Below are 19,401 nucleotides of genomic sequence, written 5' to 3' on the forward strand. Positions count from 1 at the left end.
TTGTGGAGAAGTTAAAACCCATATCAAACAGAACGTCAAATCAATATATTTCAAGAATGTCTATCCCAGCAACAGTGAGAGCGCTCATCAAAACCGAGCCGGGCAAGGCCGAGGTGCAGACGGTGGCGTTGCCCAAGCTCCGGGACGGGTACATACTGGTCAAGACGACTGTGGTTGCGCTGTAAGTGATTCTTTTTGGGACTCCTTCGAGGCGTCACTTTCCATATCCCCGACCCCCATGAACAGAAAAGTATCAAATGCAAAATTCGAAAAGAAAAAAGAATTATTATATGCCTTTGTGCCTTGCTCAGAAAGAAGCGGCGGATTTGTTGTGTCTCAAAATGGCCAGGAACCTGACTTCAAGGTGTCTCCCCAACCGACATAGGAATCCCACCGACCCTCACACTGTCTTCGATGATGAAGGTGCGAAGCCCGGGAGCCGTGTCGGGTGTGATTATGCCGGCGTGGTCGTCCAGGTTGGCAATAACAGCAATTTCAAGCCGGGTGATAGGATCGCTGGATGGGTCCAAGGAGGGTGAGTCTTTTCCTCCCCTTCTCTCATGCTTTCTACTTGCTCTCTCTTGTTATTGGGTCCTTGCCGGGTCGGACAGGTCCCGGGCCATGATTGACATATTGGGCTGATTTGCCGCACGACAGAAATGCCTCCAATATCGAAGACGGTGCGTTTGCAGAGTACATAGCCGTCAAGGAGGGCATTGCATGCAAGATTCCAGACAATATGACGGATGAGCAAGCTGCAACTTTGGGTGTTGGCGTCTCTACAGTGGTGAGTTAAACCAAGTGATGTCATTTTTGAGGTTGTTTCCTTTCCTTCACCCCATCGAACAAAAGCTGATTCAAATCTCGCAACATCATTAGGGCCAAGGTCTCTATCAGGCCCTGGGTCTGCCACTCCCCAACGACGCCGATGCCATAGCAGCCAGGGCCGGCACCCCGATCCTCATCTACGGCGGCAGCACGGCGACGGGCGTGCTGGGAATCCAGTACGCCAAGCTCTCTGGGCTGAAGGTGCTGACGACGGCGTCGCCGCGGAACCACGAGTACCTCAAGTCGCTCGGGGCTGACGAGGTGTACGACCACTCGTCGCCGACCTGGGTGGACGAGGTGCGCAAATCGACGGGCGGCCGGCTGCGCCTCTGCTGGGACTGCATCGCGCGCGACGGGACCCCGCAGGCTTGCGCAAGGGCGCTGGACAGCGACGAGCCCGGCGCAAAGTATGGCGTCCTGCTGCCGGTGGAGGCAGAGGTCGTCAAGGGCGTCAACCCGGGCGTCGACGGGCCCACCTTCAAGATTGCGTACACGACGTTTGGGGAGGACCTGTATAAGCTGGGGCAGCATTTACCAGCCTCGGAGGAGGATTACGAGTTCGGAAAGGTCTTTTGGAAGTTGACCGAGGAGCTTCTCGCCCAGGGTAAGATCAAGCCTGTCAGGCAAGAGGCTGATCGAGGTGGCAAGGGATTGGAGAATATATTCGTGGGGATCCAGGCCTTGAGGGACTGGACGGTCAGTGGCCGCAAGCTGGTATACCATGTCGCCTGAATGGGGACGTGGGAAGGTGATGGCCCAAGTCTGAAGGCTAACAGGGCCATTGCTGGAATGAGGGCAACAGGAGTAATATAATTCCAAGAAGTCCACAAAGATGTCAGGGTGGATTACAGCCACCAATCCTAAATTATGGATATGAATGGATGCCCACAGGGCAAGATAACAGAGTAGTAAATGAAACATGCCTTCTCTGCGGAGAACCCCAAAACAAAAGACTCCAAAACCCCTTGCGACGCCTGAAATCGAGATAACAATGCTCAAGCTCAAACCAAACATGCTGGCGCGAATACATTCTTTGGCAAGCCAAAGAAGAAAAAGAAATGGTAAGAAATAAAATAAAATAGAAGTACAAAACAATATGCAGAAAGAAATCAATATTCAAATCCCGGTGAGAACATCTCACTTCTCCCCCTTCCTGTACATATCTGCGAGGAGTCCCACTATGCCCTTGAGGTTCTCACGATGCGAGCTCTCAAAGTTCTTTGCGACGAACCGCTTGAAGATAGCATTGCACTCAATGACAGCAGTCTCGTGCAGCTCGTACCCGGCACCACCCGGTTCGCCACCTGCAGCAGCAGGAGCAGCCTTCCTCGGCTCGTATACACTCCAGATGCGCACGCCCCCGGGTGCGTCGGCGCGGCACCTGACGCCGCCGTCGAAGCTCTGAAAGACGGCCGGGACGGTGATGTCTTTGTGCACGCCCGGCAGGATGGGGATGCGGTCCGACACCTCGTAAGACTCGAGCTTGCGGCCGTCGGCGCGGAAGAAGGGGTCATCCACCACCTCGTCGACCGAGAGCGGGCGCCGCTTGAAGCCCTTTTGGAATGGGTGAGGCTTCATCAGCGGCTCGTACGAGGTGTGCAGGGCGGCGAGCACGGCAGATGGTGGGAGGTCTGGTGGGAGAGGGTACGAGACCTCGATCGTCATCTGGGCGACCATTGTTTGTCTTTGATGACTTGTTGGGTTGCTAAGGCTTCAAAAGGGGGAGACACGTGATTGCAGCGTGACGCGGCCGATCACGTGGATGGATCTGGATCTCCCCGTATTCGTCTGGTATTTTTGAGTTGGGTTTGAAAGGCTCGTTGACAAGTTGACAGTAGTAGCAAGTTTTTCGTAGCTGTTCGATTCAATCTTCAAGCTTTCGGTCGAGAAAAGTATCGAGATTCGAGAATTGTTGGATTTGAGTTGACATCAACCGCAACTCGAAGCGAACTACGACTTTGGTTTCTGTGAGGCCGGTACTCGGCACACACAGACTAAACCCAAGTGCACGTCTCGTCCGATGTGCCTAAAGCTGAGGGCGGAATTTGGAGATGCCGAGACGCTGCACGTTATCGGCGATAGGATGACAATCGAAAAAAAAAAACAAAAAAAAAAAAAAAAATCAGGTCAAGAGAAAGTGAAGCAAGAGAAGAACTTTTTGATGGCGGTGAAGACGGCGCGATTGAAAAAGCGTGTATTTTCTTACTTTGTTCAAATCATTTGGTGCTATTGCTTAGTTTATCTATTCACTGGATCTTTCTTTAGTGCTTCTTTTTTTTTAGACAATGCTGACAAGGCGCGGATGACATTGAGGCGCTGCGCGCTGTCCACTTGACCGTGGAAGGAGGAGGAGTCATGAAACGTGAGTTAGGTCATCAGGGGCAAGAGCCAAACCACCAAAAGGATTACAATTCCGGTACGATTTCCGGTGCCCATATCGAATTTCATGTGGGATCTGATGGTTAACTAATTACCTAACTATACAATCAAAAAGTCGCAAAATGTACGATACAGGAATACGGAGTACGACGAGCTTTTTCATAGGGCCAGCATCTCGGGTACTGTGCGTTGTTCGCTTCAATTCGGACCCTGACAAGCCACAGCAATGGCGCTAGCGTTGCCTAGAATTGGATCCTGCAGTCAGCAACGAGGCTGCTTTCTTTTTATTTTTACTTTTGAGCCCCTTTGCTGACTGACGACCCTGCCAGCCTGTTAACCATAGCAATCCAATCACCATGTGCTAAAACAGAGTAAATGCTGGGACCTGTGTTACTCCGTACCTACACTTAGCATCACATTCAACGCCGTCTCAAGTACTGACTTAACCGCGAAAGCACACATTCCTGCACAGCCCATGTGGACATATACCTAGTGTAAGGAAGGGCCTTGGTGATCAGGCTGCTGCGAATATCTCCCTAAAGACCGGCCGACCGTCCAACGGCTCAATCCGGCTTGTGCAGTTGTCCAGATCGGGCGAATCCACCAAGAGATCACAGCCCAGAGCGCCAACGCCTTGTACACAGTCGCGCGGCTCTTTAGCGACACTCGGACATCGAAGGACAGTGCTGTGACGTGACCCTTGCTTAGCCTGTCCAAACCACGCGTGCGCTTTGTCGTAAGCTCAGTCAGTTAACTGGTTCTGCATCATACTATGCGTAAATCAATTTAAAAATCTACCCAAGAAAAAAAGAAGAGTGTACCAGAAAGACTCGCCCAAGGAGCGGTCAAGCCCGCGGTGTCTGTGACTTACATGCTGCCAGGCAACTCGGGAGGCATCGGGTTGAAGGGGTCCCACAAGGCGGACAGGGTACTTTTCGGGAGAGGCTGGAGAAGATTTGCAAAGAATTAATGTGAGCCAATGCGATGAGGCCTGATTGGGTTTTGTGACAACACATCAAGGCATGGCAGGGAACGGTTTGTTTGTTTGTTTTTCACCCCTCTTTTGGTTTCATTTTTTTTCTTCACTCCATCTTTTTGGTTTCGTCTCTCTAGTCATAGCTTCCCGCCAGCTTAGAGATGGTGTTTTGCCTCCTGTGTGGTGACGACGTTCTAGCGGTGAAGCAGCACTTGGGCGGGGCACTGTCCCCAGCCACTGGTTGACCCGATATTTCCTTTTCCGATATTTATTTTTCGTCTTCAAAAGCTTCATTCTATTTTATGCTACCTGCAAGGTTACTTTTTCGTTGTAAGGGCGCTGAAGAATTTTTTTCATCTTTCATTGAGGCTCTAGGCAAATTTTATGGAGTATTCCGTAAGGGTCCTTATCCTGTCAAGGTCGCCGCCACATCTTTTTCTAAGACCGAGCGAAAAAGGCCCTGACCTTGAAAACCATACCCGGTTATCGGGATGGGACCAAATCAATCAAACCAAATCAGATCAGATCTGAATAGGCTTCCAGATATTGGGCATCATTCGGGCTGGAGACCACTAATTCCTTCCCCACCCACCTGGCGACCTACCAAAAAAAAAAAAAAACACCGAACCCAGCCAGCCATACTCCGTACTGTCAACGTTAAATGTCTACCAGACGTTCGAGCTGGGCCGACGGGCGCATGGAGGGTTCTGGAAGTCCAGGCCCGCAGACCCATCAGTACCTGTTTTAGCTACGGAGTTACTATGTACGATGTAGTAGTGCTGTATGTAGGTAAGGTAGTCCAAAGACCCTGCCTCTGGGCCTGGACATGCAGCCTCCTGCTGCTTACTTACGTGCGCAAACATGCGTCTCTCGCCCGTTGCTGCTGTTACTGCCTCCGAGATGAGGCTGCATATCCGCCATGAGTCCCTGACTTGGCAGCTGTGCCTTTATTGCATAGACACGTATGTACAGTGCATGGTGCATGAGATTTGCCCAAGGGCCGCAATGTATAGCTACCTTACCTTACCTGGCGACGAGGGGTTTGATTTTCGAACGCACCTGGAACTTGGCCAATTACCCTCGAAATACCAGGCATAGGTGGAATAACGCGCGACTTGTGGAGTAAATGATGCTGGCTGTGCTGTGCCCAAAAATACATACGAAGTACATGCATTTGGTGTCGTAATGTAAACAATCACAATATCAAATCCATGCTAAGGGCATGAACAAGTTGGCTAAACAAAAAAAGATTAGGTCTAATTCTAGAGCTTTTCAACATTGACTGACTCTACGACGTATTCGTTTTGCCAGGCTCGACGCGGCCAAGCTAACGCGCGCGACTGACGATCAATGGGGCGCCGTGCAATCCATGGCAATATGGTCGATCCTGCTGTCTCTCACCTTCCCGTCCTCCCTGTTATCCGTACAGGCAAATCCCAACAGTGCCAATTTCGGGTGCTGACCGCCTCTCGTTCAGTACACCGGCTGGATAAGGGTTCGAGCAGGGTAATTGATACACGAGAATTTCGGCTGGTTAATAATAACTAGCCCCCTGCGGAAATGGAGGGGTTTAGTTTTTAGGGTTCAAGAAAAGTTCCAAAAAAGGCGACCCCAGTTCTAGACCTAGTGTTTCACGGTTTTGACAGGACAAAAAAAAAAAAAAAACGACGACGTCGGATGAACACGTCCAAAAATGGGATGGCATCTCAAAAGACAGGCCGGTCGGCCAAGCTTCGATCAGATGAAATCCAATTAACTATTACCTACGTGAATGCAAGCTAATCCGGCTTTTGCATTTTGGCCCACTTGCCAGACGCCGCCCAGCCTTGTTGTTCGGGGTGACAAGAGTGAAGAGAAAGAGAAAGGCGAGGAGAGCCGGATGGATCCTTGCGGATAGGCACAGGAATTAGTGAGTGATGAGGGGCAGTCCCCCATGTGCTTGGGGGGGGGGGGGGGGGGGGGGGGGGGTTTTTTTTTTTTCCAAGTTGCTCAGTTTGAGTACTAGCCTGTATGTAAATATCCTTTCATAGAAAAATCTCGGTTCAAAGAGTCAAGAAGATATATAGATTTAATACTACATATTCCCGAAGATCCAAGCCGTATTGAGTTGGTTTGGACAAATGCTCGGAGGATTTGCCGAAATGGAAGCTGGAGATCACCAGGTTCCCCGTAGCTGTTACCCACCTTTGCCGCTGGAACGTTTTTTTTTTTTTTTTTTTTCGAAGAAAGACAACGCAAAATGGGTACACGAGAAGAAGAAAGAAAAAAGGGAAGGCGGGACAGCTACCACACCATTATCCCTGTCAAAGCGGTCGTCGGGTGCGACTGGTGGGCACTTTCGGGACCAATGACGCTGGCGCCCAGCCATCCATCCATCCATTTTGCCTCTCTTTTTTTCCCTCCCACCCGTCAATGCACATGCACATGATCGTTGTTACCCCCTCTCATTTTTAGTTAAACGTGCAAAGTCCCGTTCCATGCGTGGTACACGGTCAACAATCATAAAAAAAGATTTGAGCAGGGTGTTGAAGAGAGAGAAAAATAAGAGAGGCAGACCGGGGGTGATACAGAACCTTCGATTCCGGGCCACTTTCGGTTTTTTTTTAGGAGTGCTGCGTAAAGCGGTGGTCATTCCCTCCAGCGCGCGACCACGACTCGCTCCCTTTCTTTTATTCAAAAGAGGGAAATATTGGGGAGATGTATGTTTTGGATTTCCTGTGGTCTAACTAACACGGATTTGTAGGTGCGGGACGGAACATCCGTACCTTGCCCGACTTTCATACCTCACCTGCCCAGCTCACCTCACCTACCTTGGTTGCTTGTTTGGCTGGGCTCCTGCAGATGGTAACGAACCATCTACAAGATCGGCTCACACAGCAACCCGACCAAGGGAAGAAGCATTCCCTACACGAATCTCCTCCCGTGCCACATACCAGAAAGAACATCAAGTGATAAGCCTACCAAGCAACCGCTCCTGCATCCCGGAGGGGAAGGGAAGGGGGTGTTGTATCACACTACACCGGTACTGCCACCAATCTCGTTCGTTCACGGCCCATAAGCTCTTCTGCGGTCTACAACCCAGCACGACAAGCACGATTGGCTCCTTTTGCGCAAGCCACCATTCTCCCCTTCTTCAAATCAAATTGCACAGAGGAGGGGAACAAAAAAAATCTCAAAAGAGTTATGGGAGGCGGGAGTTGACAGAATCGCATAACAGAGTAGCAAACATCACGCTTTTGCGTGACACCCACGCATACAGCTCGACACACCCGATTTCGTCTACGGTCGCAAGACCACTCGTTCTTTTCCGTTTCCTTTTTGTATACGATACCCACGCAATCGATTCCACGAACAGAAGGGCTTCCTGCGACGCCTTTCTCGCAGCACATGCGAGCTGCTCGTTTTCTTAAATTTACAGCCTTCTTCTACCACGAACTCCACAGACTCTACCCAGTCTTTTAGACTTGCGAAACCCCGCATAACGTTAGCGTCCATGTGTTTTACACCCGCACAACCGCAAACCACCGCCACCGTGAAAGCCTTGAACTTCCAGGATGGCCACGGCAGAGGTTCTGTTCTCCACGTCCGCCGGCTGGACAGGAGACGCCGCAGATGGCTGGCCGTCGATATGGCATGGGACGAGGACGACTGGATCGGTTGAGCGCCATGCGCAGCGAACTCGGGATGACCTATTCCGGAGACTAAGATGGATTGCTCAAGCGTGGGCTAGCGAAAGGGTAAGTTCTCGCCACTGCTGATGCACGGTGCAGAGCCCCTGAGTACTGCATGGCTCACTGTAGTACGAGGTGTGGCGGAGAGGCCCGGGTGCCCTGCGTAAAAGTTGCATCCAGTTTTCAACTTTAGAGAGGTGGAGTAAGGCAAATATATTGACAATTGATCTCCGGGTGTAGGAACAAAGGCGACATCTCACGACACAGAAAAGGTCCTCATTTGTACCGCTGATCACACCAAACATCAGCCCAAAATGGTCACACAGATTGGCACAGGCTGGTGTCATATCCCGTGACCCCAACTCGGATGATGACATTCTGTCGAGTCCCCCAACGGATCTTACAGAAACCGACCAGTCTGTGACTATACGCCTGTCAGACTCAACACACCTGGACTCGGTACCTACGACAAACGGTCAACCTACGTCTCGGAGGAGTCGGGACAGAGACATGTTTGCCGATCCGAGCTCAACTGTTGACATCGACTTCTCATCCCCACAAGGGTTCAGGGAAGTTGCCAAGAAAAAGAAAAAGGCAGCCGCGGCACCCGCACCGACCAACAATAACAACGACGACAAGAAAGATGATCCAGCCGACGGCGGCGGCGGCGACGACAAGAACAACGGAAATGCGGACTCCGGCGCTGGCGGCGGTGACGCAGGCAACGGCGGTGACGACAAAAAGGATGACAAGAAAGACGACAACGGCGGCGATGACGCTTGGGGAGACTTCGCAGCCGTGGGTGGCAAGAAGAAGAAGGGTAAGAAGGGCGCGGCCACCGAGGAAAAGGAGGAACCCCCGGTTTCCTCAACATTTGACGCCTTCCAAGAAATCAAACTGGACGAGGGACCCAATCTAGACCTTAGCTTTGGTTCAAAATCGAATGATAAAGCAGCACCAAGTTTTGGGGCGTGGGGATCTAGTTGGAGTACAGGGGGAGCAGGCACATCTTGGGACTTTGGAGCAACCAAAACTAACACGCCTGCAGAAGAAGAGAAAAAGGAAGAGGATAATCCTTGGAGCCTTAATCGCCCAAAACCTAAAAAAAAGGGTACGACTGGATTCTCTTTTGGCGACATCGGTGAAGTGGAAGAAGTCATCGAGCCCAAGAAGGAGGAGCCCGTGGCCAGCGATGACTGGGGTGGCTGGGGCACTGCCTCTAAGAAGAAAGGTAAAAAGGCTGAACCCGATCCAGATCCCGAGCCCGAACCGCCAAAACCCGCCGATCCTCCACCAGAGGATATATGGGGCACCGCGAGTTCGAAGAAGGACAAGAAGAAGAAGAAGGGTGCAGTAGAGGAGGTCAAGGAAGAGCCCCCGAAAGAACCAGACCCTCCGCCACCCCCGGTAGAGGACATTTGGGGCGTTGCGGCATCCAAGAAGGACACCAAGAAGAAAAAGGGCAAGACTTCTATTTGGGACGAGCCAGCCAAGGAACCGGAGCCGGAGCCAGAGCCCGTTAAAGAGCCGGAGCCGGAGCCTGAACCGGAACCTGAACCGGAAAAGAAGGAGGAAGAGAGCGGCTGGGGTGTGTGGGGCGCAACAACCACCAAGAAGGACAAGAAGAAAAAGAAAGGTGCAGTTGAGGAACCACCTCCTCCGCCTCCGGAACCAGAGCCTGTCAAAGAACCCGATCCCGCCCCTGTAGAGGATGCTTGGGGATGGGGCACAACAACAACAGCAGCCAAGAAGAAGAAGAAGGGCAAAAATGCTGTTGAAGAACCACCCGCTCCACCTCCAGAACCAGAGCCTGTCAAGGAACCTGAACCCGAGCCAGAACCAGAGAAGAAGGTCGAGGAAGATATTTGGGGCTTGTCCAGCTCCAAAAAGGAGAAGAAGAAGAAGAAGGGTGCCGTCGAAGAGGTTCCCGAGCCGCCCCCAGAGGAGAAACCGGCCGAGGAAGAAAAGAAGGACGATTTCGACTTTGGCTTTACGGCAACGAGCTCCAAAAAAGACAAAGACAAGAAGAAGAAGACCAAGACCTCGATCTGGGACGAGCCGACCAAGGAGCCCGAACCTGAGCCCGAAAAACCCGCTGAGCCCGAGAAGAAGGAAGAAGACGACTTTTGGGCCTCGATCGGAGGCACCAGCAAAAAGGACAAGGACAAGAAAAAGAAGGGCAAAGCGGCTGATGAGCCACCTCCAGAGCCGGAACCTGAACCCGAGCCCGAAAAGAAAAGCGACGATTTTGATTTTGGTTGGGGCGCGGCGGCAACCAAGAAGGACAAAAAGAAGAAGGGTAAGGCCGCCGAACCTGACCCCGAGCCCGAGCCTGAGCCAGAGAAGAAGGAGGAAGAGGACGACTTTTGGGCCTCCATTGGTGGAAGCAAGAAGGAAAATGACAAGAAGAAAAAGAAGGGAGACGATGCCTTGATCGACTTGGAAACCCCCAAAGAGGAGAAGAAGGAAGAAAAAGACGACTTCTGGAGCACTTTTGGCACAAGCAAGAAAGATAAGGACAAAGACAAGAAGAAGAAAGACAAGGAAGAGTCTTCTGTCAAGCCGGACGCCATCGAGGAGCCATCCGATGATATATGGGGCGTTTCATCATCCAAGAAAAAGAAGGACAAGTCCAGCAGCAAAAACGTCCCCGTCGAGGTCGTTGGGGACACGGACATCGCCTCTGTTCAGCCTGATTCGATCGAGGAGGCCAAGGATGATGGCTGGTTTGGCACCTCTTCTAAATCTAAGGACAAAGACAAGGATAAGGAGAAGAAGAAGGAGAAGGAAAAGGAGCCCAAACTGAGCAAGAAAGAGCAAGAGAAGTTGGACAAAGAGAAGGAAAAGGAGCGCAAGAAAGCCGAGAAGGCCGAGAAGGAACGGGCGAAGCAGGAAGCGGAGGAAGCTGCACGAGCCGAGGAGGAAGCTGCACGTGCTGCCGAAGAGGCCGCAGCGCGTGAAGCGGAGGAGGCGGCACAGGCTGCCAAAGAAGCCGAAGAGGCCGCTGCCCGCGAAGCTGAAGAAGCGGCGCAGGCTGCTAAGGAGGCCGAAGAGGCCGAGATCCTTAAGGAGGAGGCTGAACTCAAAGCGCTGCAAGCTAAGAAGGACAAAGGTAGGCCCAAGATGACCAAGAAGGACACGGACCGATATAACCTCCTCAAGTCCAAGGCAGACATACGCAGCGAAGCAGCCGCCAACAAAGAGGCCGAGGAGGCTGCTGCTCGCGAGGCTGAAGAGGTCGCTGATCGTGAGGCTGAGGAGGCAGCGGCACAGGCTGCCAAGGAGGCCGAAGAAGCCGCTGCGCGTGAGGCTGAGGAAGCGGCGCAGGCTGCTAAGGAGGCCGAGGAAGCTGCTGCACATGAGGCTGAGGAACAAGCGCAGCGCGAACGCGAAGAGGCGGAGGCGAAAAAGAAGTCCAAATCATCGTCCAAAGACAAGGAAAAGAGCTCATCCAAATCCAAATCCAAAGACAAAGATGCCAAGAGCAGCAGCAAGGATAAGGATAAGGACAAAAAGAGTAAGGACAAGGATAAAGACAAGGAAAAGGACAAGGACAAGGATCTGGATCTGGATCAGGAAGATTTTGACAAGGAGCTCGAAAAGGATCTGCTTAATCTCACCCCGGAAAATGTGGAGGAGCTCTTAAATGAGGAGCCCCCCGCCGAGGTTGAAAAGCCTAAGGAGGCGCCAGCGTCAGACGCGTTCAGCTTTTGGGGTGCATCCAAAAAAGGCGCCAAATCAGCCACTGCCGAAATTAAAAAGGCTGAGTCATCAAAGATTCCAGAAGATGCCACGGACGGCCTGGGCGACAACAGCGCAGATGTGTCCTCGGCCAAGGCTACGAAGAGTGGCAAGAAAGTTGGCTCCAAGGTGGCGGACCGCCTGAAGGCTTTCCAACCCTCAACAACACCACCACCTGAGGAGGAGGAAGTTATCCCAGACCCAGAGCCGCTGCCCCCACCACCACCGCCAGTCGAACCGCTGGTTGAAGAAGGCAAAGAGAAGAAGAAGAAGAAGTCTAAAAAGGCAGCTGCAGTTGCACCTGAAGTTGTTGAAGTTGTGCCCGAAGTTGTACCTGAAGTTGCGCCTGAAGTTGCGCCTGAAGTTGAAGTTGTCGAAGAAGCTACTCCCCCGCGCAGAAAAGTCAGGTCACATCTACCAGGCAGTTTCCCGCTCGACGACGACGACGAAATCGTTGACGTTGTCGATATGACTCCCGAAAAGAAGTCCTCCAAGAAGTCTAAGTCGCGGTCCAAGTCGGGATCCGTCTCCGTGCCCCCTGCAGCTCCTCCCCCACCCCCGCCGCCGCCGCCTGCTGTTCCCGATGCGCCACCCGCCGTTCCTGATGCGCCGCCCTCTCCTGAGGAGGAAAAGCCGTCCAAGAAAGAGCGCGCCAAGATTAGCCGCGAGGGGTCATCATCTTGGGGAATGTGGAACGCCGCTCCGCGAAAAGAGGAAAAGCGTCCCTCGCGGTCGGAGCGTAAGGAGTCTGGCTCATCATCCAAGACTCGGGAGGAAAAGCCAGAGCGCATCAAGGAGGCGCCGGCCAAGACACGGGTAGCTAGTGTACTAGCGAGTACGCCACCCTTGTCGCGATCGGCGTCGACCCGCGAGAAGAAGAGCTCTAGCCGCTCATCGCGCCGCAGTGCCGAAGTGAACCACGGGCTCGTATCGCCGCCCCCGGAGGAAGCGCCAGAAATGAACGACAAGGCCGCTAGGATACTTGGTGTCAAGTCGTCGGGTAGTCGGCGAAGCAAGACGCGATCTGCACCACCAGAGGACGATGACATTGTCATGGTTGGGGCTTCCGACGCCAGTCCGGAAAAGCCATCACGACGCAGATCCAAGGTAAATTTTGACCCAGTGCAACGTCAAAAAAGGAAATGGGGACAGTTGACTGACTCGGCGCAGCGTGAACAGGCCCCCAGGGATGAAGACATCGTCATGGTCGAGAATCCTGACCCCGCAACCCCACTGAAGCGATCAAACTCGAGTGCCAAGAAAGGTCTCGCAGGTCTATTTGGAGGCATCCTTTCGACACCTCGGTCTGAAGCTCGTCCTGACGGTCGACCGGAGCTCCGTCGCCGGGGCACGTACATGACAACCGATGATGAGGGTATACATGGCGGACCTTCTGGGGCTGCCACGGAGACGGAAGAGGCAAGACGGGCTGCCCGGCGTGCTCGTCGTGCAGAGCGGGGAGGAGTTGACCCACGCCATGCCGAGGAAGCGAGGGCAGAGAAAGACGAAGCCCGTCGGGAGCGCAGGCGGAGGCATGAGGACGAAAACGCGGAAGCGAGGCGGCAAGAGGAGAGGGAGGCAAGGCGCGCAGAGCGGAGGGCGCAGCGAGCAAGGGAGGAGGCGGATCGGGCGGCTGCTGAGGAGCAGCAGCAGAAAGATGCGGAAAGGGCCGAGAGGCGACGAATGCGGCGAGAGCGTGAACGCCAAGCGGCTGCCGCATCCGCACCGGAGGACGTGCATCCCGAACCTCGACCTGAGCGGCAACGTCGGGGGCATGAGAGTGAACGAGAAGACGACGAGGAGCGTCGGCGTCGCAGGGAAGCGCGTCGGGCGGCTAGGGAGGCCGAGGCTGCCGGGGGTGGCAAGTCAAGTGGTCGACGGCACCGTGGCGAGAATCCGTACCCACGCGAAGCGGACCGTCGCAAGGACGGGTGGCCACATTCGGGAACGTCGTCGTGGGTTAAGGACCATTCTGACGCGCCGCCGCCACCCGAGGGCGAGGACGAGGATGCAAGGCGAGAGGCACGGCGGGCAGCTCGTCGGCGAAGCAAATACGGTGGCAGTGGGGGAGGCGACGATATCGACGCTGCGGCGGTTGAGGATGAGCATCACAGGCGAAGACGGCACCGGGATGAGGCACGAAGGGCGCCGACGGCCGGTGGATCGGACGGGAGCGACGAGCGGAGGCAAAGTCGACGAAATTCGGTGTTTGGGGACTCTGCCCCGGCGGCAAGGAGTAGTTGGTGGAAGAAGCTAACAGGGTCTTAGGCGTACTTTTGAGCGAGCGTTCTTTCATTGTTTGTTTGGATTTATGTTGTTGCGAGTTTGTCACCAGTAGATAGAGGAGGTGTAAGCTTTTTTGGATACTCCCTTGGGCGAACAATCAATACCCATTATGTAGCTTCATATTATACATGTTTCAATTTTTTACACTTGTTTGACTATGGGCTCTTTTCTTTTTTTTTTTTTCTTTTTTTTTTCCTCGACTTGGATGTGCAACGAGAAGACAGCCAACAGCGCATCGACTGCCAAGTGATGGAAATACTACGTATCTACAATAATGGAGACTATATAGCTAATAATGAGCAAGCCAAGGCCAAACAGCGGTTCCAGACGCATACCCGGAGATGTTTTGCGAGATGAGAGTGCCGAGCGTGGCATGCCTTCGTCATCGTCTTGGCTCCGGGACTAGACGCAACAGCCAAGAGAGAGGGGTGAGGGGGAAGGATTTTTTTTTTCTTTTTACGAATAGCCCTACCACATCACAGTCGGTATCCAAAAGGGGCAAGTTTGGCCAAGACGGTAAGACTAACATACTACATTACTACATTGCCAACTTGTATACTTTTGGTGATTGATGATATCAGCCTCATGAGGCTCTTGTTTTACAAAGTATCTCAATTTGCTAGGATGATGCCGGTTTTGCTACATTTACACATATTATAACCTGCCAGATAAGGTTACTTATATCAATAAAACCAAGGATAAATCATCCTTTTTAAAAATTTTATTTTCATTAAGATTTATTAATTCCTCTCGCTTGCTCCCATTGATGTCCCGTGCGTCTGAACATCCTTTCTGCCTGTTTGGGGTGGATTCTTTTTGGGAACGTGGCAACCCGCTATTGTTGTATGGTTCGAGTTTCTGGTATCTGTGCTGTACTGTACGTGTTAGTCCGACGGAGACTAGACCACAAAAATCCCCACTCGTCTTCCGTCGGTGACCCAACTCGGCGACGAGACAAGTGCCACTTAGACCAAACCCTGGTTGTCTGGCTCGGATATCCCAGAAAAAAAAAAAAAAAAAAAAAAAAAAAAGGACAGCCACTAGCCAGATCCCTGGCGGCTCTTTTGTTTCGTTGGCTGTTGGTAATTAATTGGGTACGACGTTAGACGGGGGGCAAGGCCTACCATAGTAGCCCGCATTTTGGATGGCAAGGTCACGAGGGATCTACCTTGCTTTCCCTGGTCGGGTTTTGCCATGTTGGTTTGGTATCCGTAGATTATCAAGATCAAAGTTGAGTTGGCCCCGTAACTCGGTGTGGAAAGGAGTAAAGGAGGAGGGGCACGGGCTTCTCGGGGGGCGGTTTTCTTCTATCTGCCTCAGCTGATATCATTTAAAGTACGGGAGATGACTGGAGAATTCGGTCTTGGCATTTTGATTAGTGCACCTTTACGTGTACAGTAGTATCTTTTAAGGAGGTTACCATACGTATGCATCGGATTCGTTATCTTGCCGAGATGTTACAAAATAAAACAACACAAAGTAAAAACCAAAACAAAAAAAAAAAGCTGTGCCTTCTCTTCGCTCTTTTGCTACTGGAAAAACAATCTTCACCTCGGTTGAGTTTTTCCCACGTGCTTGATGACTTTTAGTTGCACCGTGCCCTCAGCCTCAAATAGTGGACTTTGTGCAACTGTTTTTTTATTTTTATTTTTTTTTAGTCAAAGGAACCAAAGGAGCGGTAAGACAGAGAAAAAAAATAGGTTATTTTAAATATGCATTTTGCATTTTGCATTTTGCAAATCAAACTGCCAGAAATAAAAAGGACATTGGATTAAAGGGACTGATGGGATGACAACCGTCCCCCGGCGTTGGGGCGAATTCCAAAAGACCACCCGAACCTTGGCTGAACAGTCAGTCGACCGAACTTTCTCGGACCGTCCGATCCTACCTCCCGCTACAGTGAACGCGCAGTAGTGTTGGCGGAACGATGGCTTGCATGCATGCATGCCAGGCAGGCAGGCAGGCAGGCAGCGGTCCAGTTTCCGCTGGGTTATCCCTGCTTCGGTTACCCGTCTATCAAACTCGGGGCGTGGGCGTGGGAAGGGTACCGAAATCTAATAAAGTAGTACTCAGTGCTACAGTAATTGAAGAACTGTCCCCAAAAAAGCGAGAAAAAAAAAGGAACCTAGATCTGGTGGCTGTGGGCTCCAGATTTAGTACTGGTCTAAACGGGAACTTTTTGGAGGGGGGGCGAGTCGTGAAAGGAGGTTTGACAACAAAATGCCAAGCCCCAAGTAAAATGTTATCAGGACTTGTCACCCGAAAATGCCCACATCCGTTAATCCTTGAACTCTTTCTTTCAAGGGGTCCCGGTTTTTCTTTTTTCTCTCCCTCATTTTTTTCTACAGCGTACTACTACTGTGCTCCGTTCCGCTTTGATAAACGAAAATGGGGCAAGAATAGATACCCGACACGAAGGACCTCCTTTGAAGTGTAAGCGCGGGGTATAACGTAATAGCAAGGTCAACCCCAGACTTGTGTCTATACCCATAGTAGTAGAGGGCGCAGGGAGCTCTCTTTTCTTTTTTGCTGGAATTCCCGGTTCTAGAGTCACCGTCCCCAGATGATTGGCGAGTCAGGGGTTCTCTCTTTGATTGTTACCCACAAGGAGATTACAGAAGCTCCTTTGTCGTTATCTATTTTCAACTTTCGAGTATTCTACATAAAAGCCCAGATGCCCCCCCAGCCCTTCCTGGGATAATCTAGGAGTTCCTTTCTCAGCCATCTTGGTTTACGTGCCAAAATACTGCGAGGGCAGCTCTTTTCTGATTACACCCTTGTCTTCGCAGTTTCCTGGGCTCTTTACTCCAACGTTCCTCCATAATCGAACGACGAGAAGGGGAACCGGTCAGAACAGAACAGAACCATGGCTCACTCGGTAGACATCGAGAAGCAGCAAGCTGCTGATCTCGATGCCAGCTCGACCAACGACCGCGGCTCCATCGAGGCAACCGCCAACCACAACGAAAATGCCGAACTCAAGCGCGACATGAAGCCGAGGCACGTCATGATGTTCTCCATCGCCTGCGCCATCGGCACCGGTCTCGTCATCGGCTCCGGAACCGGTCTGGCTAGGGGAGGTCCCGGCTCCATGCTCGTCGCTTACATCATGATCGGAGCTGCAGTCTTCTTCGTCATGACGGCTCTGGGAGAGATGGCTGCTTTTGTTCCCATGAACAAGGGTTTTGGTGGTTATGCTAGTCGAATGGTTGATCCGGCTTTTGGGTATGTTTTTTTTTTTTTTTTTAATCTTTAATTGGCTCCAAAAATTACGAAGGAGGGAAATGAAAGGAAGAATTTTTAGATGTGTGCTAACACGAGCGACCATCAGTTACGCAACTGGTTGGAATTACTTTTTCAAGTATATCGTGGCCACTCCGACAAACTTGACCGCTGCTGGACTTGTCATTCGCTACTGGAGGCCTGACTTGAACGTGGGTATCTGGATTGCTGTTTTCGGTGTCTGCATCATCGCCATCAACGTAAGTATCTCAGTCAACCTGCCCTTTATTTTTTAATTAAAAAATCTGTCAAAAAAAAAAAAAAAAAAAGGTTAAAAGACTAACTCGTGTATTTTTTTTTTACTCTTTCAGATCCTGAATGTCAAGTATTTCGGAGAATTCGAGTTCTGGATGGCCAGCGCCAAGGTGAGCTAAACCCTCCCCGACGCTCGAGAGCGTCTTGGCTAAAGCTTAGTTTGTCACCCAACTAACAATGTAATCACTCTCGGCAGGTCATTGTCATGATTGTCATGATCTTCTCGTGCTTCGTCATTGCCTGCGGCGGTGGTCCCAACCACGATGCCACTGGCTTCCGGTATTGGCGAGACCCTGGCGCATTCAAGGAGTATCTCTTCACCGGCGACCTGGGTCGTTTTGTTGGTTTCTGGGCTTGCTTGGTCCAGGCCGTCTTCGCTTACACCGGAACTGAGGTTGTTGGCATGGTGAGTGATTTCTATTTTCATAACGCTCATTTTTTGAGAATAAATTTGTTTTTGCTGACACTGCTACGAAAACTACAGACTTTTGGCGAGGTCAAGAACCCCCGCAAGAACATCCCCATTGCCGTCAAGCAGACCTTCTGGCGTATTGCTGGCTTCTACATCCTGGGTATATTGTAAGTTGAAATCTGCCACAAAATCCCATGGGGTATGGACAGCAACTGACTGGGGATTGTTACTTTCATTTCTAGATTCCTTGGTATGACCGTTCCTAGCAACAGCGAGCAGCTTCTCGGAGCCCTCAAGAAGAGCACTTCTGGTGACGCTTCGCCTTTCGTCGTGGCCATGAACCTTGCTGGTGTTGCCCGCTTCGGTGACGTGATCAACGGTTCGCTTCTGATTTTTGTAAGTCCAACATTTCTCCCTTGGCGCGAATATCACCCATACTTTTTGGGGAGAAGACAATTCTAATTTTGACAAACTTGTGTTATAGACCCTGAGTGCCGCCTGCACCGACATTTACTGCTCTTCCCGATCCCTCTACGGTCTCGCTCGTGACGGTCAGGCCCCCGCCATCTTTGGCAAGACTCTTAGCAGCGGAGCTCCCATCTACGCCGTCGGGTTTGCTTCCATGTTTGTGGCACTCGGCTTCATGAACGTGGCACAGAGCGCATCTACCGTCTTCACGTACCTCACCAGTGTTCTTACCATCTTTGCCCTGCTGAACTGTGAGTTGTTCAATTCTCTCTACACTTGCTTTATTGTCTCTATGTCACACCAAAGTAGCAATATTTACTAACTATGCAACCCACCAGGGATCGCCATCCTCATCTCCCACCTCCGCTTCCGCGCCGCCATCAAGGCCCAGGGCATCACGCTCGCGGACCTCCCCTACGTCGGCTTCCTGCAGCCCTACGGCACCTACTACTCGCTCTTCGTCTCCATCGTCGTCGTCATCTTCAACGGCTACGACGCCTTTGTCCCCGTCTTCAAGGTCGACACCTTCATCACCAAGTACATCGGCACGGTGCTCTTCCTGCTCAACATTGCATTTTGGAAGTTTTACAAAAAGACAAAGATGTGGGACCCGTCCGAGGTCGACCTGGTCACCGGCCGCAGGGAGGCCCACGAGGAGGAGGACGCCAACGATCAGCAGTGGAACGAGGGCTTTTGGAAAAAGACGGTCAACAAGTTCAAGAGGAAGTAAGGGTGTTGCTTGGGATGAAATTTTTTTTAATGCATTACGTGATTTTTTTCTGGTAATTGAAACTGCAAAAGTTTTCAATAGAAGAAAAAAAAGTTTTTATAGAAATGACATGAAATAGAAGCGATTTGACTTTTCTTCTGCCTTGATTCTCTTATTTTCTTTTTGTCATATTTTTTTGATGCTGTCGTGTTATACTGGGTGCGTCCTTGCATTTGGTTGCATATGTGCTTTGTTGTTATTCTAGCACCATAGAAGTGATTTGCAAAATGGCAGGGGAAATACTGTAAGGGGAAGTGAATAGAGGCTCAAATTTTAACTTTTTTTTTTCTTTTTTTTTTTTTTTTTTTTTTTTTTTTTTTTTTTTTTTTTTTCT

General features: G+C 51.4%; 7 protein-coding genes across 7 annotated transcripts in view; 3 read left to right on the forward strand and 4 right to left on the reverse strand.

Annotated features, from left to right (window-relative positions):
• Window positions 1–56: 56 nt before the first annotated feature.
• On the forward strand, window positions 57–2,950 carry PgNI_09632 (uncharacterized protein; the record flags this gene model as incomplete). The annotated part of the gene is made up of 4 exons (XM_031129614.1): window positions 57–181; window positions 386–535; window positions 658–787; window positions 880–2,950. The coding sequence occupies 4 exons, from the start codon at window positions 57–59 to the stop codon at window positions 1,558–1,560; spliced, it is 1,086 nt and encodes a 361-aa protein (XP_030977857.1). The 3' UTR covers window positions 1,561–2,950.
• PgNI_09633 (uncharacterized protein) lies at window positions 1,966–2,505 on the reverse strand (the record flags this gene model as incomplete). The annotated part of the gene is made up of 1 exon (XM_031129615.1): window positions 1,966–2,505. One exon carries the CDS (start codon window positions 2,503–2,505, stop codon window positions 1,966–1,968), a length of 540 nt encoding a protein of 179 aa, XP_030977856.1.
• A 506-nt stretch (window positions 2,951–3,456) lies between the features above and the next one.
• PgNI_09634 (uncharacterized protein) lies at window positions 3,457–4,102 on the reverse strand (the record flags this gene model as incomplete). Its single annotated transcript, XM_031129616.1, has 2 exons — window positions 3,457–3,936; window positions 4,079–4,102. Coding segments are annotated over 2 exons (264 nt in total), but the record flags the coding sequence as incomplete, so codon positions are not given.
• Window positions 4,103–7,294: 3,192 nt separating this feature from the next.
• PgNI_09635 (uncharacterized protein) lies at window positions 7,295–14,093 on the forward strand. The gene is made up of 2 exons (XM_031129617.1): window positions 7,295–7,920; window positions 8,095–14,093. Exons 1-2 carry the CDS (start codon window positions 7,738–7,740, stop codon window positions 13,861–13,863), a joined length of 5,952 nt encoding a protein of 1,983 aa, XP_030977854.1. The 5' UTR covers window positions 7,295–7,737; the 3' UTR covers window positions 13,864–14,093.
• Window positions 14,094–14,673: 580 nt separating this feature from the next.
• PgNI_09636 (uncharacterized protein) lies at window positions 14,674–15,342 on the reverse strand (the record flags this gene model as incomplete). Its single annotated transcript, XM_031129618.1, has 3 exons — window positions 15,307–15,342; window positions 15,006–15,229; window positions 14,674–14,751 (listed from the first exon to the last, which is right to left on the reverse strand). Coding segments are annotated over exons 2-3 (150 nt in total), but the record flags the coding sequence as incomplete, so codon positions are not given.
• A 904-nt stretch (window positions 15,343–16,246) lies between these two features.
• Window positions 16,247–19,168, forward strand: PgNI_09637 (uncharacterized protein). Its single transcript, XM_031129619.1, has 8 exons — window positions 16,247–17,106; window positions 17,213–17,363; window positions 17,475–17,528; window positions 17,615–17,824; window positions 17,903–17,997; window positions 18,073–18,226; window positions 18,315–18,549; window positions 18,637–19,168. Exons 1-8 carry the CDS (start codon window positions 16,748–16,750, stop codon window positions 19,026–19,028), a joined length of 1,650 nt encoding a protein of 549 aa, XP_030977658.1. The 5' UTR covers window positions 16,247–16,747; the 3' UTR covers window positions 19,029–19,168.
• Window positions 18,621–19,401, reverse strand: part of PgNI_09638 (uncharacterized protein) — a gene marked incomplete at both ends in the record, with an annotated part of 1,242 nt that continues 461 nt past the window's right edge. Inside the window, one exon of the mRNA XM_031129620.1 lies at window positions 18,621–18,988. Within this exon, the coding sequence (XP_030978146.1) occupies window positions 18,621–18,988 (368 nt within the window). The remainder of the gene's footprint in view (window positions 18,989–19,401) is intronic.

This window comes from Pyricularia grisea (genome assembly GCF_004355905.1).
Source record: "Pyricularia grisea strain NI907 chromosome Unknown Pyricularia_grisea_NI907_Scaffold_7, whole genome shotgun sequence".
NCBI lineage: Eukaryota > Fungi > Ascomycota > Sordariomycetes > Magnaporthales > Pyriculariaceae > Pyricularia > Pyricularia grisea.

Bases quoted from the DNA above. Each gene is read 5' to 3' on its own strand.
- PgNI_09635 (XM_031129617.1), top strand. From the start codon at position 7,738: ATGGCCACGGCAGAGGTTCTGTTCTCCACGTCCGCCGGCTGGACAGGA. The intron at 7,921-8,094 runs GTAAGTTCTCGC...CTCCGGGTGTAG, and splicing joins AAGCGTGGGCTAGCGAAAGG to GAACAAAGGCGACATCTCAC.
- PgNI_09637 (XM_031129619.1), top strand. From the start codon at position 16,748: ATGGCTCACTCGGTAGACATCGAGAAGCAGCAAGCTGCTGATCTCGAT. The intron at 17,998-18,072 runs GTAAGTTGAAAT...TTTCATTTCTAG, and splicing joins TTCTACATCCTGGGTATATT to ATTCCTTGGTATGACCGTTC. The intron at 18,227-18,314 runs GTAAGTCCAACA...CTTGTGTTATAG, and splicing joins ACGGTTCGCTTCTGATTTTT to ACCCTGAGTGCCGCCTGCAC.